Genomic DNA, 17,164 nt, shown 5'->3' on the forward strand with positions numbered 1-17,164 from the left:
ACTACTTTTTGTCATTTATATAAATGATTTGGATGTGAGCATAAGTGGTATAGTTAGTAAGTTTGCTGATGACACCAAAATTGGAGATGTAGTGGACAGCGAAGGAGGTTACCTCAGATTACAATGGGATCTTGATCAGATGGGCCAATGGGCTGAGAAGTGGCAAATGGAGTTTAATTTAGATAAATGTGAGGTGCTGCATTTTGGGAAAGCAAATCTTAGCAGGACTTGTACACTTAATGGTAAGGTCGCAGGGAGTGTTGCTGAACAAAGAGATCTTGGAGTGCAGGTTCATAGCTCCTTGAAAATGCAGTCACAGGTCAATAGGAAGCATTTGGAAAAGCTTTCCTTTATTGGTCAGAGTATTGAGTACAGGAGTTAGGAGGTCAGGTTGCGGTTTACTGGACATTGGTTCGGTCGGTGTGGAGTTTTTGGGCCGAGTGGCCTGCTTCCATACTGTGGGGATTCTCTGAAGAGGAACGGACTTTTGCAAACTGTGCAAGGCAAAGCAGGCATGTTGCGAGGGCTTGCTGCTGGCCTTGCCCCGCCTCTTGCTCCTTCCCCCTCTTGCCCACCCCTTGTTGGCGTCACAATGGCCCTGTGAATTTCGGAGTGAAGGTTGCTCCCTCTGGGCAACTCTTCATCCTGGGAGGGAGAGAGAGGGGGAAGGGTGGGGCGATGTCTGTTCACTTGATGCAACTGGAGTGAATTCAGGGAGGGAGCAGACTCTGAAAACTCAGATATATGTCTTAATTACTCGGCTGAGGAGGGATGGAAGGATAAAGGAGGTGGAGTAGATCTCTTTTCTGTTCTTACTTTGTCTTTTCTTTTCTACCCTGGTCTGAAAGTGTTGACTTTTGTAATCTCTTTTTACAGAGTATTTGAAGATCTGAAGACAGAAGTTTCAAGATTAACAGATGAAGGGCTGAGGACTGAAATGTCGACTCTCCTGCTCCTCGGATGCTGCCTGACCTGCTGTGTTTTTTCAGCGTTGCACATTTCAACACTGACTCTCCAATGTCTGCAGTCCTCACTTTGACGTCTGACTGTCACTCAATCCATTGGGACAGCAAGGATTTTGGGCTATGATTCTGTGAAAAGTAGCAAAGCTTTTTGGTTCCAGTCTGACTGTTTTCAGCATCAGTGGGACTGAATGAAGACCCTACTGTTGCAGTGCACTGTGTGTGGAGCCTGAAACAGTTATACGGCCTGGACAGAGGAATTCACGGCGTGGAGGGGCTCTATACGTGTTCGTGTGCAGCAGAAGCTTCAGCCATGGAAAAACCAGAGGAATCCCACCCCGTGGAGAAAAGATGGAAGTATGTCGACTGCGGGAAATGGTGAGAAACTTAATAAAGCCAAAGCACAAAGGGATCTGGGAGTGCTAGTCGAGGATTCTCGAAAGGTAAACATGCAGGTTGAGTCTGTGATTAAGAAAGCGAATGCAATGCTGTCTCTTATCTCAAGAGGGTTGGAATATAAAAGCAGAGATGTACTACTAAGACTTTATAAAGCTCTGGTTAGGCCCCATTTGGAGTACTGTGTCCAGTTTTGGTCCCCACACCTCAGGAAGGACATTCTGGCACTGGAACATGTCCAGCGGAGATTCACACGGATGATCCCTGGAATGACAGGTCTAGCATATGAGGAACGGCTGAGGATACTGGGATTGTATTCGTTGGAGTTTAGAAGATTAAGGGGAGATCTAATAGAGACGTACAAAATAATACACGGCTTTGAAAAGGTGGATGCTAGAAAATTGTTTCTGTTAGGCGAGGAGACTAGGACCCGTGGACACAGCCTTAGAATTAGAGGGGGTCATTTCAGAACGGAAATGCGGAGACATTTCTTCAGCCAGAGAGTGGTGGGCCTGTGGAATTCATTGCCACGGAGTGCAGTGGAAGCCAGGACGCTAAATGTCTTCAAGGCTGAGATTGATAGGTTCTTGTTGTCTAGAGGAATTAAGGGCTACGGGGAGAACGCTGGCAAGTGGAGCTGAAATGCGCATCAGCCATGATTGAATGGCGGAGTGGACTTGATGGGCCGAATGGCCTTACTTCCTCCTATGTCTTATGGTCTTATGGGAAAGGCTTCCGTGTCCCATCTGCCCTGGAGACTCATTGGCGCAGTCACACCAGGGAGAGGCCATTCTCCTACCTCAGGTGCAGGAAGACCTTCAGCACTTCATCCCCTCTGCTGGCCCCACCAGCAGGTCCACACGGGGGAAGAGGCCCTTCAGCTGCCCAGAGTGCGGGAAGGGCTTTACCCAGTCCTCCCACCTGCGGAAGCACCAGCGAGTTCACTTGCCACTGCAGGGGGATTGAAGGAGCGACGGCTCAGTGCCATAATCAACTGGACTGTCAACCCAGTTTAGGGGACTCCCGGGTTTGAATCCCACTGTGGCAGATGGCGGAATTGGAATATGGTCAGAAATCTGGAGTTCGGAATCTATCGTTGAAACCATTTTCAGGGGATGGAGGGAGGTGTGGTGGTGGGAGAAAACCCCTATCCGATTCACTAACGTCCTTTTTAGTGAAGGAAACTGCCATTGGGGGAAAAAGAATCACTCAGTCATCCCAACTGCATCCTTTACCCAGTCTGGCCTACGTGTGACTCCAGACACGCAGCAGTGTGGTTGACTCTACACTGCCCCAGAACAGGCAAATGCACGGAGAGAAGCTTACTTGGAGACATGATATGGGTTCAAATTGCTGAGTGAGGCAGTATTTCCTATGGGTTATGGTTGTACCAAGGATCCAATTCCAAAGGATTCCTGCTGCGCTTTTCCAGCAACACATTTTCAGCTCTGATCTCCAGCATCTGCAGTCCTCACTTTCTCCTCCAATTACAAAGGGACAACTCTGTACTGACCAATAGTTAAGGAAGTGAGATGGCAGGTGGGATGGGGCAGGAGTGTATGTGCTTTGATCTTGAGCTGTTTAAAAACAAAATCAACTACTCTTTCTCTGCCTTTTTGCTGGTGGGGATCTGAAGCTGTAACAAACTTGGGTCACAATAAAGGTTACCTGAACATACTGCCAGGCTCAGGCTCTCATCGAAAGCTTTGCGCTCCAAGCGGTTTTTGTTTTAAAGCTGCTCATTTCTTGCAGCCTCCTGCATTGAGTTTCCAATGTCGTGTATCAGATGAAGCAGTGAATTACTAGCTAATATTGTTAGAAATTGTAAATTTTTCAGGAGTGCAGGCACTGCATCGTTTCATCGGCAGATTATTGGAGGATGGCGAGGTGTGGGATGTGTTCACTAGAAACGAGGTGGTGGAGGTGCTGGTGTTGGACTAAGTTGGACAAAGTTTAAAAATCACAACACTGGGTTATAATTCAACAGGTTAATTTGGAATCACTACTTCATCGGGTAGCTGTGGTGCAGGATCAGAAGACACAGTTTACACTAAAAGGTCACAGTGTCATGCAACTGATTTGATATATTTATCAAATGTACATTGCTGTTAAGTCTTTCATCTTTTAGAATGGGTTGCAGGTTTTAGTTCATTAATGCGTACATCCCAGAGCTACTATTAAGTCATATTCTAGAGATCATTTAAGGTTTTTTTTTGAAACTGGTGACATCTCAGCCCAGACAATGCATGAAAGGTGTGTCAGTATCACAATCTTAAATCAGACTGGTTCTTTTTCCAAACTAGGAATTTATAAAATATTACATGGATTGACTACCTGCATGTTGTGCGCTTCTTCTGCAAAATTGAATATATCTGCAAATTCAAATTCACCCCATCGTTATATGTATGTGTGTATGAGAGAGAGTGCATGTGTGATGGAGGAGAAGCCTGAGAGAGGGTAAGTGTGTTGGTGGGGGGGGGCGTGGAGAGGGGGTGTGTGTATGAAAGGGGTATAGATAAAAGTGAGGGGTTGCATTTTCCTAAAATAAGGAAGGGTAGGGCTTGTACAGAGGGATATGGGGGTGGGGGGGTGTTCAGGTACATACTTCATTGAAAGTTGCAGCACTGGTTGGAAGGGTGCTTCAGAAGGCATTCAGCACACTTACCATTTGTTCACACCATTGAATAAAGGAGCTAGGACATCACGTTGAAGTTGTACAGGATGTTGGTGAGGCCACTTGTATAGTATTGAGAACGCTTCTGGTGGCCCTGTAATAGGAATAATACTATTACAGAGGGTTCAGTAAAGATTTACCAGGATATTACCAAGACTGGAGGGTTTGAGTTATAAGGAGAGGCTGAGACTCTTTTCAGTGGAGCACAGGAGGTTGAGGGGTGACCTCATTTGAGATTTATAAAATGAGGGTTATAGGGAAGATGAACATCAAAAATAACTAGGAGCGTGCGCGGTTATGCCAAGTGACGAAGGGAGAAATCGTGGCAATTGGACACTTTAAATCCGTCAGGAACAGCATCTCCATACAGCATAGTGCGCATGTCAGGTGAGGTGCCAGAAGACTGGAGGTTGGCTAACGTAGTGCCACTGTTTAAGAAGGGTGGTAAGGACAAGCCAGGGAACTATAGACCAGTGAGCCTGATGTCGATGGTGGGCACGTTGTTGGAGGGAATCCTGAGGGACAGGATGGACATGTATTTGAAACGGTAAGGACTGATTAGGGATAGTTAATGTGGCTTTGTGCGTGGGAAATCATGTCTCACAAACTTGATTTGAGTTTTTTGAGGAAGGCAGAGCAGTAGATGTGATCTATACGGACTTCAGTAAGGCGTTCAACAAGGTTCCACATGGGAGACTAATTAGCAAGGTTAGATCTCACGGAATACAGGGAGAACTAGCCATTTGGATACAGAACTGGCTGAAAAGGTAGAAGACAGAGGGTGGTGGTGGAGGTTTGTTTTTCAGACTGGAGGATCTCCACTGTGACCAGTGGAGTGCCAGAAGGATCGGTGCTGGGTCCTCTACTTTTTGTCATTTACATAAATGATTTGGATGCGAGTATAAGAGGTACAGTTAGTAGGTTTGCAAATGACACCAAAATTGGAGGTGTAGTGGACAGCGAAGGGGGTTACCTCAGATTACAACAGGATCTTGACCAGATGGGCCAATCAGCAGAGAAGTGGCAAATGCAGTTTAATTAAAAAAAAATGAGGTGCTGTGTTTTGGGAAAGCAAATCTTAGCAGGATCTTATACACATAATGATAAGGTCCTAGGGAGTGTTGCTGAACAAAGACACCTTGGAGTGCAGGTTCATAGCTCCTTGGAAGTGGAGTCACAGGTAGATAAGATAGTGAAGGCGGCATTTGGTATGCTTTCTTTTATTGGTCAGAATATTGAGTACAGGAGTTGGGAGGTCATGTGGCAGCTGTACAGGTCATTGGTTAGGCCACTGTTGGAATATTGCATGCAATTCTGGTCTCCTTTCTATTGGAAACCTGTTGTGAAACTTGAAAGCATTCAGAAAAATTTACAAGGATGTTGCCAGGGTTAGAGGATTTGCAGTAGAGGGAGAGGCTGAACAGGCTGGGCTGTTTTCCCTGGAGTGTCAGAGGCTGAGGGGTGACATTATAGAGGTTTACAAAATTATGAGGGGCATGGATAAGATAAATAGACAAAGTCTTTTCCCTTGGGTTGGGAGTCCAGAACTAGAGGGCATAGATATAGGATGAGAGGGGAAAGACATAAAATAGACCTATGGGGCAAGGTTTTCACACAGAGGTGGTACGTGTATGGAACGAGCTGCCAGATGAAGTGGTGAAGGCTGGTACAATTGCAACATTTAAGAGGCATTTGGATGGGTATATGAATAGGAAGGGTTTGGAGGGATATGGGCCGGGTGTTGAGGGGTGGGACTAGATTGGGTTGGGATATCTGGTCAGCATGGATAAGTTGGACCGAAGGGTCGGTTTCCATGCCATACATCTCTATTACTCTATGCTGGTTCAGCAAAAGCCGAACATGCTCTTCGCTGTCTGCAGAAACAGCGTGAACCCTTCTTCAAATGGACCAATGAGAAGTCAGACAAGGAGCCTGATCCTCCTGCCAATCAGAGCCCTCACTATTTTCTGAATGCAGAAGGTGGACCATGAGCTTCTGAAGCTGCTGCTGCTCCTCCTCCTCCTCCTCCTCTCCGAATGAAGATCAAGCTTGACCTCAGACTGCAACTTCCTTCCTCTATCCACCATCTGAGAGTACAGCACTCTCTTTTCTCACCCTCTTTTCCGTTTCATTTTTTTCATTCTAGGGTTAAATTGTTGACTTGCAGCAAATGAAAAGAAAGCAAGTGAATCCAGGGAGGGGACAGAGTCGGGAAACGTTGGTCCAGGTCTGTGTCTCAATTGGCAAACGCAGTCCCACAGTGTGAAGTTATAGTCTCGGTTATGAAAAAGTAACTGCCGAAAGGAGGTGTGTTGTTTAAATGGTGATATATTGGGATGTGGAGAAAGTGAGGACTGCAGATCCTGGAGATCAGAGTTGAAAAGTGTGGCACTGGAAAAACACAGGAGGTCAGACAGCATCCAAGGAGCAGGAGAATCGACGTTTCAGGCATAAGCCCAGTATCAGGAATGATGTGTGGATGTAAAAAGTGGCCTCAGCATCCTTCCACACCAGTCACCGCCAGTTGTCAGACAGATACAGCAAGTAATCAGCAAGGCAAGAGGTGTATTAGTGAGAGGAATTGAGTTCAGAAGTCACCCTGCAGTTAGGGGATCATTGAATATATTCAAGGCTGAGTTCATCTGATTTTAGAACAACAAAGAAGTGGATGTTTCTGGGGGAAGGCAAGTAAAATGATTTTAAGACCAGTACAGAACAGTTATTGAGTCATACAGCACAGAAACAGACCCTTCAACCCAACTAGCCCATGCTGACTATATTCACAAACTAAACTAGTCCCACCTGCCTGTGTTTGGCCCATATTCCTCTGAACCTTTCCTATTCATGTACTTATCCAAATGTCTTTTAAACGTTGTTACTCAACCTGCATCCACCATTTCCTCTGGACATTCATTCCACACACAAACCACTCAAAAAAAAGGTGTTCCTCATGTGTTTTTAAATCTTTCTCCTCTCACCTTACAGCACAGGGACAGGCCCTTCAGCCCTCCAAGGCTATGCTGATCGAGATACTCTAAGTAAACCTGCTGCCTATTTTCTAAGGATCTGTATCCCTCTGCTCCCTGCCCATTCATGTATCTGTCTAGATACATCTTAAATGCGCTATCAATCCCACCCCTACTGCCTCCGCTGGCGATGCATTCGAGGCGCCCACCACCCTCTGTGTGAAGAATTTTCCACGTATATCTCCCTCAAACCTTTCCCCTCTTACTTTGAACTCGTGACCCCTAGTAATTAAGTCTTCCCCTCTGGGGGAAAAAAATTCTTCCTATCCACCCCTATTTACAACCCTCATGGTTTTATAGGCCTCAATCAAGTACCCCCTCCCCCCCAAACCTCCTCCTCTTCCCAACTCTCCAATCTATATTCTGTTGTATCGTCTGACAGTCCCCTTCACTATCTGATCGTCCATCAATCTGAGTGTCATCTGCAAACTTGTTAATGAGGCACCCGACACCTTCACCTTTCAACCTCCTGTGCTCCAGTGAAAAAAGTCCCAGCCTACCCTTCAATAGGTGTGAATTCTGTCTGGGTTCCAATGTCAAGTCAGCCTGACATTTTTGATAGAAAAGCTCTGCATTTAAATTACGTTCTTGAGAAAGTTACTTGAAACAGGTTCTGGGATTAACATACCAAAGAACAGAACCCAATTCTAAAAGTTGGAAGATTTAATTTAAATTGTTTAATGTATCACATCTCCATAACACTGGACTCCTTTAGTCTAATCATGATCTTATTCTCCACAACCACCTGATTAAGGAGCAGCACTCGGCAGCACTGCTGTCTCACAGTGAAGAGACCCAGATTCAATTCCCGCCTCGGGCAACTGTCAATGTGTGTTTTGCACATTCTCCCCGTGTCTGTGTGGGTTTCCTCCGAGTGCTCCGGTTTCCTCCCACTGTCCAAAGATGTGCAGGTTAGGTGAACTGACCATGCTAAATTGCCCGTAGTGTTAGGTGCAAGGGTAAATGTAGGGGAATGGGTCTGGGTGGATTGCTGGGAGGGTCGGTGTGGACTTGTTGGGCTGAAGGTCCTGTTCCACACTAAGTAATAAAATCTAAAATAAATCTAATCACTCTGAAAGCTAGTGCTTCCAAACAAACCACGTTATGGCAGCAGCGGGAGGTGTGGGCTATATTCACTAAAAACAATGAAGCAGTTAGGTAACACACTATAACATGACTTCCCAACTCCTGAACTCAATGCTCTGAGCAATCAAGGAAAGCAAACTAAACGCCTTCTTCACTATTGTGTCCACCTGAGACTCCACTTTCAAGGAACTATGAACCTGCACTCTAAGATCTCTCTATTCTGCAACACTTCCCTTAACTGTGTCAGTCCTGCATGAATTGCTTGACCAAAATGTAAACCTCTGATTTCTCTAAATTAAACTCCAATTGACTCTCTTTGGCTCATCAGTCGATCCCATAAATTCTAATTTATAGTGAACTATTTCCTCTCTTATTCCCTGGAAGCTGAAAACCTCCATCCCACACTCTCTCCCTCTGTTTTCACTTTACTGAAAGCGGAAGAACGGGATTGAGAAACTGATCAGCCACGATTGAATGGAATGAGCAAACCTGATGGGCTGAATGGCCTAATTTCTGCTCCTACGTCTTGTGTGGTCTGTTGCTGTCCTGGACACTGAGAATTGGGACTAGCATTGAACAGATCATGACTGGATATGGATCTACCTTCATCTGGGCAGATATGCTGGGACTTTCTCACTGGACCATAGGAAGTGGAGAGGTGACCTTATCGAGGTTTATAAAATCACAAGGGGAGAGATGAGGAGAACAGTGGGTGTCCTTCCCCGAGGTTGGGGGTTTCAAGATTAGGGAGCAAATTTTTGATGGTGAGAGAGGAGAAAGAGATTTTCAAAAAAAGGTCGATGGGCACAATTTTTTTAGACAGAGTGGTTCACGTGTGGACTGAATGTCTAGAGGAAGTGGTGGATGCAGGTACAGTAACAACGTTTAAAAGACATTTGGATAAGTTCATGAATAGGAAAGGTTTGGAGGGATATGGGCCAAACACTGACAGGTGGGACTGGTTTAGTTTGAGAACACAGTCAGTATGGACTAGTTGGACTGAAGGGTCTGTTTCTGTGCCGTATGGCTCTGTAACTCGGTCCTATATGAGTCTTATAACCATTTTCTTGCCTTCCTCGTAAACATCCATAAAAGGCCAAGTGGACTTCCCAGTCTCAACCCATTTTAAAGCCCTTTCCCACTCCCTTTCTGACATAACCATCTTTGGCTTCCTCCATTACCACAACAAACCAAACCACAAATTGGAGAAACAAAACCTCATCTTCCGTCCGAGCAGCCCACAGCCCGGAGAACTCAACACTGAGTTGTTCAGTTTCAAATAACCCCCCTTTCCATCACAAACTCCCTTCCCAGGCCCTCCCCCTCCTTTCTAACTCCTCCCTGACACCAACTAGATTCCTTCCTCCCATTCACCAACCAGGTCGTACCCTCTACCTGTCTCCACCTATCCCCACTTCATCACCCTGCTCCCAGTACACCCTTGTTCCACAGCTCTCCCTATACCCACCCCCAGTCCTGAACAAGGGGTGCACCAGATACCTCGACTTCTCCACCTCCTGATACTGCCTGGCTTGCTGCGTTCTTCCAATCTCCTGCCTATCTATTTTGCCAATTGAGACAAAGGCCTGGACTAACTTTTCCAAGTCTGTCCCATCGCTGGATTCATTCCTATTCCTTTCAGTTGCTCCAAGTCAACAATTGTTCCCTAGAATGAAACGTAAATGGAAAAGGGGGTGAGAAAAGAGTGCCGTACTCACAGATGTTGGACAAAGGAAGGAAGTTGCAGTCTGAGGTGAAGCTCAATCTTCGTTGAGAGAGAGGAGGAGCAGGAGCTTCAGAACGCCATGGCCCAACGTCCGCATTCACCAATAGGGGAGCACTGAATGGCAGGAGGACAAGTCTCCTTCTGGTCCTCCAGTGCTCCTTATTTGTCCATCAAAAGTAGGTTTTGTCCCTTTTCTGCCGACAATGAGGAACATGCCCAATGTTTTGGTAACACTGGTGCCCTGCTTGTTGACATTGAGGAGTTTACACAATATGCTCTGTGGCGATCCTGGTGTGATTGACAGATCTTAAATGTCTAAATGTCTATCGGAGAACAAAAAGGGTAGAGCCATAATTATTTTCCTCATGTGGCTTGATATTTTATTGCTTTTGCATTTGTGTGGCTGCTCAATGTTTTTATGTCTTTTCCGCAGTGTTGGGGTGAGATTCACAACTAGAGGGCATAGGTTTAGGGTAAGAGCAGAAAGATATAAAAGGTACCTAAGGGGCAACATTTCCATGCAGAGGGTGGTGCATGTATGGAATGAGCTGCCAGAGGAAGTAGTGGAAGCCGGTTAATTACAGCATTTAAAAGGCATCTGGACGGGTATATGAATAGGAAAGGTTTAGAGGGATATGAACCAAGTACTGACAAATGCGACTAGATTAATTTAGGATATCTGGTTGGCATGGACAGGTTGGACTGAATGGGCCTGTTTCCGTGCTGTACATGTCTATGACTCTAAATAATAAAAAGTATATTTTACCAAATAACAAACTATACCCAGTTAAAAATCACACAACACCAGGTTATAGTCCAACAGGCTTAATTGGAAGCACACTAGCTTTCAGAGTGACACTCCATCAGGTGATTCAACCTGTTGGACTATAACCTGGTGTTGTGTGATTTTTAACTTTGTACACCCCAGTCCAACACCGGCATCTCCAAATCATAACTATATCCATATTAACAAGGTTTAGTACACCACACACTTGACCAAACATTCTCAACAGGTCCTGCCCCTTCAATCACTGAGGAACATATACATGCTGGTGCATAATCTCCTTCAATAGTATCTCCACACTACCCTCAGCAATTGCACAAGTAACAGCAAAGAGTAAACAGCACAAGGATTAAACAAACAGTGAGGGGTAAACAGCACAAGGATTAAACAAACAGTGAGGGGGTAAACAGCACAAGGATTAAACAAACAGTGAGGGGGTAAACAGCACAAGGATTAAACAAACAGTGAGGGGTAAACAGCACAAGCCCCAGTAAAAGCAGATGTAAAGTGAGTGTAAAATGTGACTATGACAGGACAGGCCCCACATTCCTTCCCCTCCGTCCCCCCCCCCCAACCTGCCTCACCTTTCACCTCCCGGGCCCAGTACCTTCCAGGTGGCCCCAGAGTTGACACAGGGGCCGCCCCACGACCAGTAGAACTCCACCACCCAGGCGGCCGACGGGTTCCCAAACAGGCCCTTAACCCCATCCGCCTCCAGAATGGTCACCGGCTCCTGCCTGCTGTACAGCCGGGCGGTGTGGCCGTGACACAGCAGCTGCGCCAGGAAGGCGGCGGTGCCCAGTGACGGGTGTCTGCCCCGGGGCCGCACGGCGCCATTTTCCTAACGGCCGCCCCTTCCCCGCTCGAGCGACTTCTCCTCCCAACCGCCTTCACCCCCGCATGACGTCAGCTCAGGAGGGATGGGCGGGGCAGGGGAGCCTCACCGTCACCAAGTAACAGACACCTCGCGCTACAACTGCTCATTCACAAAAACAAACTCTCCTGTCTCGCTCTGCAGCTGCAGGGGGGGACACTGCGACATTTCGAGGAGCCCTGTCTACATTGGGAAAGCTCACGGCTCAATTTAAACAGATATTCCGACATATAACGGAACGGCATCATATCTAAAAGGGGGGCAATCTGCATTTTAAAGTGACGTGGACATTTTAACGGCCTATTTTTGCAAATAAACAGATTTAAATGGACAAGATTATATTTCAAAAGGGATGTGGGCACATTCAAAGGGATATCTTAATATGTAAAGTGACGCAGTGATATCTAAGTGAATCTACATTTCGAAGAAACGTTGCCCTATTTTTAAGCAGAAGTACCCCTTTAAGAGACATACTGATATCTAAAGGGGTAAATATACATTATCGAGGAGTGAGATTGCGTTGTGAGGAACATAACACATTTAAAGGGTGAGTTACATGTAAAGGGGCATTTTTATATTTAAAAAGATACATTGAAATCTGAAGAGACTTGTTCAAAAGTAGAAGTACATGGTAACATTAAGGAAGCATAACCGTATTGGAAATAGTGTAGCCATTTTTAAAAAGGGGGTTGTAGTGGCCGTGAGATGGTTTAATTTTTAAGAAAATAAGCAAGTTATTACGATTTGGAATGGTCTTGAAGGGGTGATGGAACCAGTAACCATGGAGAAAGTTAAAATTCACACAACACCAGGTTATAATCCAACAGGTTTATTTGGAAGCACTAGCTTTCGAAGCGCCGCTCCTTCATCTGGTGGTTGTGGAGAATGAGATCACGATCACGGAGTTTATAGCCAATGGAGTCCAGTGGCATGGAGATGTGATACATCAAACAATTTTAGATTAAATCTTTCACCTTTTGAATGGGTTTCGAAAGGTATGTTAATCCCAGAATTTGATTTTAATTACCTTCTCACGAATATCATTCAAATGCAGAGCTTTTCTAACAATAGGTGTGAATCCTGTCTGCGTCCGAATGTTGAGTCAGACTGACATTTTTCTTAGAGAAAAATTTTGCATTTAGACTTCATTTTTGAGGAAGTAATTTACAGATTAGGGTGTAGAGGTTAGGGTGGATTGGCTGTGCTGAATTACCCATAGCGACCAGGGATGTGCAATTTAGGATAGATTGTCCATGGGAAATACGGAGAAAGGGGATGGATATGGATGAGATACTCTTCAGAGGGCCAGAGTAAAATAGATGGGCTGAATGGCCTGCTTCCACATTGTTGGGATTCTATGACTTCCCCTGACAAAGGAGCATTTTATCTGCATCTATCCTGTCAAGCCCCTTTCAGAATTCTAATGGTTTCAATGAGATCACTTCTGGTTCAGAGAGGGAAACAGCACAGAAACAGACCCTTCGGTCCAATTCATCCATGCCGATCAGGATTCCCAAACTAAACTAGTCCCACTTGCCTGTGTTTGACCCATATCCCTCTAAACTTTACTTTGCATGTACTCATCCAAATTCCACATGCAAACCACCCTCTGTCAAAACATTGCCCCTCAGGTTCCTTTTAAATCTCTCTCCTCTCACTTTAAAGAAATATGCCCCCTAGTCTTGAGCTCCCCTACGCTAAGGAAGAGCCCTTTGGTGTTCACCTTACCTCCACACCTCATGATTTTATCAATCTCAGTAATGTCACCCCTCAACCTCCTGTGCTCCAGTGAATGAAGTCCCAACCTCTTCTTATAACTCAAACCCTCCAGTCCTGGCAACATCCTGGTAAATCTTTGCCAAGCCCTCTCTAATAGAATTCTTCCTCTTACAGGATCACCAGAACCATACTCTGTACTCTACAAGTGGCCTCACCAACATCCTGTACAACCTCAACATTAGATTAGATTAGATTACTTACAGTGTGGAAACAGGCCCTTCGGCTCAACAACTCTGCACCGACCCGCCGGATGTCCCAATCCCTCTACTCAATGGTGTGAACAATGAAGGCAAGTTTGCTAAATGCTTTCTTGACCACCCTGTCTAGCAGCGATGCAACTTTCAAAGAACTATGTACCTGAACCCCACCATGTCTCTCTTTTACAGCACAGCACAGGGCCTTACCATTTACCGTACAAGTCCTGCCCTTCCTTGTTTTAGCAAAACGCAAGCCCTCGCTTTTAATAGCTCACTCATACACACGCTTTCTCTCAGACACCCACACATCCACACCCCCAACACTCTCACAGGCTTATACTCCATCACACTCTCACTTTACCAAGCATGCACGCACACACTTACATGCATGCATTCACACATCACTTTTTGGGCAAACTTATATTGGCAGAATTATGTTTGCAGATGCATTCCACTTTGCTCAAAAAGTGCACAAACTGCAGGCAGTCAATCCATGTAATATTTTATAAATTCCTACTTTGGAACTAGAACCAGTCTGATTCAAGATTGGGATACTGTCAGACTTGAACCTCACGCTATTAATGCATTGTCCGGGCTGAGATGTCACTTTTTTAAAAATAAAAAACCTTAAGTCATCTCGAGAACGTGAATTAATAGTAGTTCTGGGATTTACAGATTAATGAACTGAAACCTGCGACTCAGTCTAAAAGGTGAAAGACTTAACAGCAATCTTGGTTTGTTCAATATATCCTATCAGTTGCATGACACTGTGATCTTTTGCTATAAAATCTGTGTCTTATGATTCTGCTCCACAGTTACCCGCTGAAGGAGCAGTGCTCCGAAAGCTGGTGCTTTCCAAATAAACCTGTTGGACTATAAACTGGTGTTGTGTGATTTTTAACTTTATCCAGCCCAGTCCAACATTGGCTCCTCCACATAATTTCTTGCGAACACAGCCCACACCTCCTGATGCTGCCAAGAAAGCTTACAACGCCGATGAAATGACACTCTCTGCACTCCTGAAAAATTGACAATTTCTCACGATACTGGCTGCTCATTCACGACTCCATCTGATACGCGACATTGGAAGCTTAGTGGAGGAGGCTGAAAGAAATGAGCAGCTTTAAAACAAAAACCCCTTGGCGCTCAAAGCTTTCAATGAGAGTCTGAGCCCGGCAGTAAGTTCAGGTAACCTTTATTGCACCCAACTTTGTTACAACTTCAGATCTCCTCAGCAAAAAGGCAGAGATAAAGTTGCTTTTTGAACAGCTCAAAATCAAAGCGCACACATTTCGCCCCACCACTTTCTTTACTATTGATCAGCACTGAGATGTCCCTTTCTAATTGGGTCCTTGGTACAGCCTTAACCAGGAGGAAGTGTTGCCTCACTCAGCAATTTCAACCTGTACTCTGTATAGCGCCATCTGCTGCAGCGGAATTCAAACCCGGGAGCACCAAGAACAGGGTCGATAGTCCAGTCGATAATGGCACTCAGCCGTTGCTCCTTCAAACACCCTGCGATGGTTTGTGAATGCGCTGGTGCCTCTGGAAGTGGGAGGAGCGGGTGAAGTCCTTCCCGCATTTGGGGCAGCTGAACGGCCTCTCCCCCGTGTGGACCCGCCAGTGGGTCAGCAGGGCGGAGGAATTACTGAAGGCCTTCCTGCACTCGGGGCAGCTGAAGGGCCTCTCCCCCGTGTGAATCCGCTGGTGCTTCAGTAGGTTTGAGGAATTGCTGAAGGCCTTCCTGCACTCGGGACAGCTGAAAGGCCTCTCCCCAGTGTGGACCCGCCGGTGCCTCAGCAGGTTGGGGGAATTGCTGAAGGCCTTCCCACATTCGGGGCAGCTGAAGGGCCTCTCCCCAGTGTGGATCCGCTGGTGGGTCAGCAGAGAAGAGGAATTGTTGAAGGTCTTCCCGCACTCGGGGCAGCTGAAGGGCCTCTCCCCACTGTGGGTCCGCTGGTGGGTCAGTAGGGAAGAGGAATCGCTGAAAGCCTTCCCACAATCTGGGCAGCTGAAGGGCCTCTCCCCAGTGTGGACCTGCTGATGCCTCAGCAGGTTGGGGGAATTGCTGAAGGCCTTCCCACACTCGGGGCAGCTGAAGGGTCTCTCCCCTGTGTGGGACCGCCGGTGGGTCAGCAGGTTGGAGGCCTGGGTAAATCTCTTCCCACACTCAGGGCAGGAGAACGGCCTCTCCCCTGCGTGGGCCCGCAGGTGCCTCAGCAGGTGGGAGGCCTGGGTAAATCTCTTTCCGCAGTTGGGGCAGCTGAAGGGTCTCTCCCCCGAGTGGGACCGCTGGTGCCTCAGCAGGTCGGAACAATTACTGAAAGCCTTCCCGCACTCTGGGCAGGGGAATGGCCTCTCCCCGGTGTGGGTCCGCTGGTGCCTCAGCAGGGCAGAGGTCTGGGCAAAGCCCTTCCCGCACTCAGGGCAGGAGAATGGCCTGTCCCCTGTGTGGATGTGCTGATGAATCTGCAGGGCAGACGGGAAATGGAAGCCATTCCCGCCATCACTGCACTTCCACCGTTTCTCCACGGGGCGGGATTCCTCGGGTTTCTCCATGGCCGAAGCTTCAGCTGCACACAAATACGTTTCCAGCCCCTCCCTGCTGTCAATTCCTGCTGCTACATGCCCCACACTCAATGCGCTAAAATGGTAGGGTCTCTCATCCAGTCCCACTGATGCTGAAAACGTACTCAAACAGGAACCAAAACGCTTTGCTCCTTCTCACAGACTCAGTTGAAAATTCTTTCCGGTCCCGATGGATTGAGTCATTGACGTCAATGTGAGGACTGCAGACGCTGGAGTATCAGTGTTGAAATGTGTGGTACTGGAAATGGCCAACAGGTCAGGCAGCATCCGAATAGCAGGAGAGTCAACGTTTCGGGCATAAGAACTTCATGCGTTGATTTTGAAACTTCTATCTTCAAATCTTCAAATACACTGTTTAAAAAGAGATTGCAAAAGTCATCACTGTCAGTGCAGGGTAGAATTCAGAACAAGCAATTCTACCTTCTGTGGAATATTCTTGTTTCTCCACAAAATTGAAAGCACAATCCCACTCTCTCTCCCCCTCTGTTCTCACTCCAATCTAACTAATTCTCCTGAAGGTGCTGATTCAGGATCTTACAGGGGCAGATGAGCAAAAAACATCAAGACTGACATCTCTCTGAATTTTGGATAATTCCACCTGAAAGTTAATATCTTTCACAACACTGGGATATTGCTAAGAGTGAGCAGGTCTGCTTTTGGGAAGCAAAAAAAAGTGTCAATTTAGGGTGAACCTGCAATGCAGCTTCTTGAGGAAGAACCAGACACAAAATGGTTAACGACCCAAGAAAGTTGGAAGCAAAATGAGACGTCAAGGCATTAATACCGATACACTTCAGTCAAACTCTTCTGCTCCCAGTCAGGGCAAAACATCCTCTGAAAGTCCAGTTATCACAGCCACACTTCTGCTTTCACTGAAGACGATTAGAGTCACACAGCACAGACACAGACCCTTGGGCCCAACCTGTCCGAGCTGACCAGATTTCCTAAATTAATCTAGTCACATTTGTTATCACTTAGCCCCTATATGGGCTGGGTGCTGGGACTAAATTGGGTTGGCAATCTGGTCGGCAAGGACGAGTTAGATCGAAGGGTCTGTTTCCGTGCTGTACA

General features: G+C 46.5%; 3 protein-coding genes across 3 annotated transcripts in view; 1 reads left to right on the forward strand and 2 right to left on the reverse strand.

The window, feature by feature from the left end:
- LOC140460630 (uncharacterized) overlaps nt 1-17,164 on the reverse strand; it is a 569,010-nt gene that overhangs the window by 319,068 nt on the left and 232,778 nt on the right. The window lies entirely within an intron of this gene.
- The window catches only part of LOC140460632 (uncharacterized), a 1,198,404-nt gene that overhangs the window by 117,343 nt on the left and 1,063,897 nt on the right, over nt 1-17,164 (forward strand). The window lies entirely within an intron of this gene.
- The window catches only part of LOC140461047 (uncharacterized), an 89,334-nt gene that overhangs the window by 51,054 nt on the left and 21,116 nt on the right, over nt 1-17,164 (reverse strand). Inside the window, exon 2 of the mRNA XM_072555831.1 lies at nt 15,017-16,444. Within this exon, the coding sequence (XP_072411932.1) occupies nt 15,017-16,063 (1,047 nt within the window). The 5' untranslated portion in view covers nt 16,064-16,444. The remainder of the gene's footprint in view (nt 1-15,016; nt 16,445-17,164) is intronic.

This window comes from Chiloscyllium punctatum, chromosome 36 (assembly GCF_047496795.1).
Source record: "Chiloscyllium punctatum isolate Juve2018m chromosome 36, sChiPun1.3, whole genome shotgun sequence".
Taxonomy (NCBI): domain Eukaryota; kingdom Metazoa; phylum Chordata; class Chondrichthyes; order Orectolobiformes; family Hemiscylliidae; genus Chiloscyllium; species Chiloscyllium punctatum.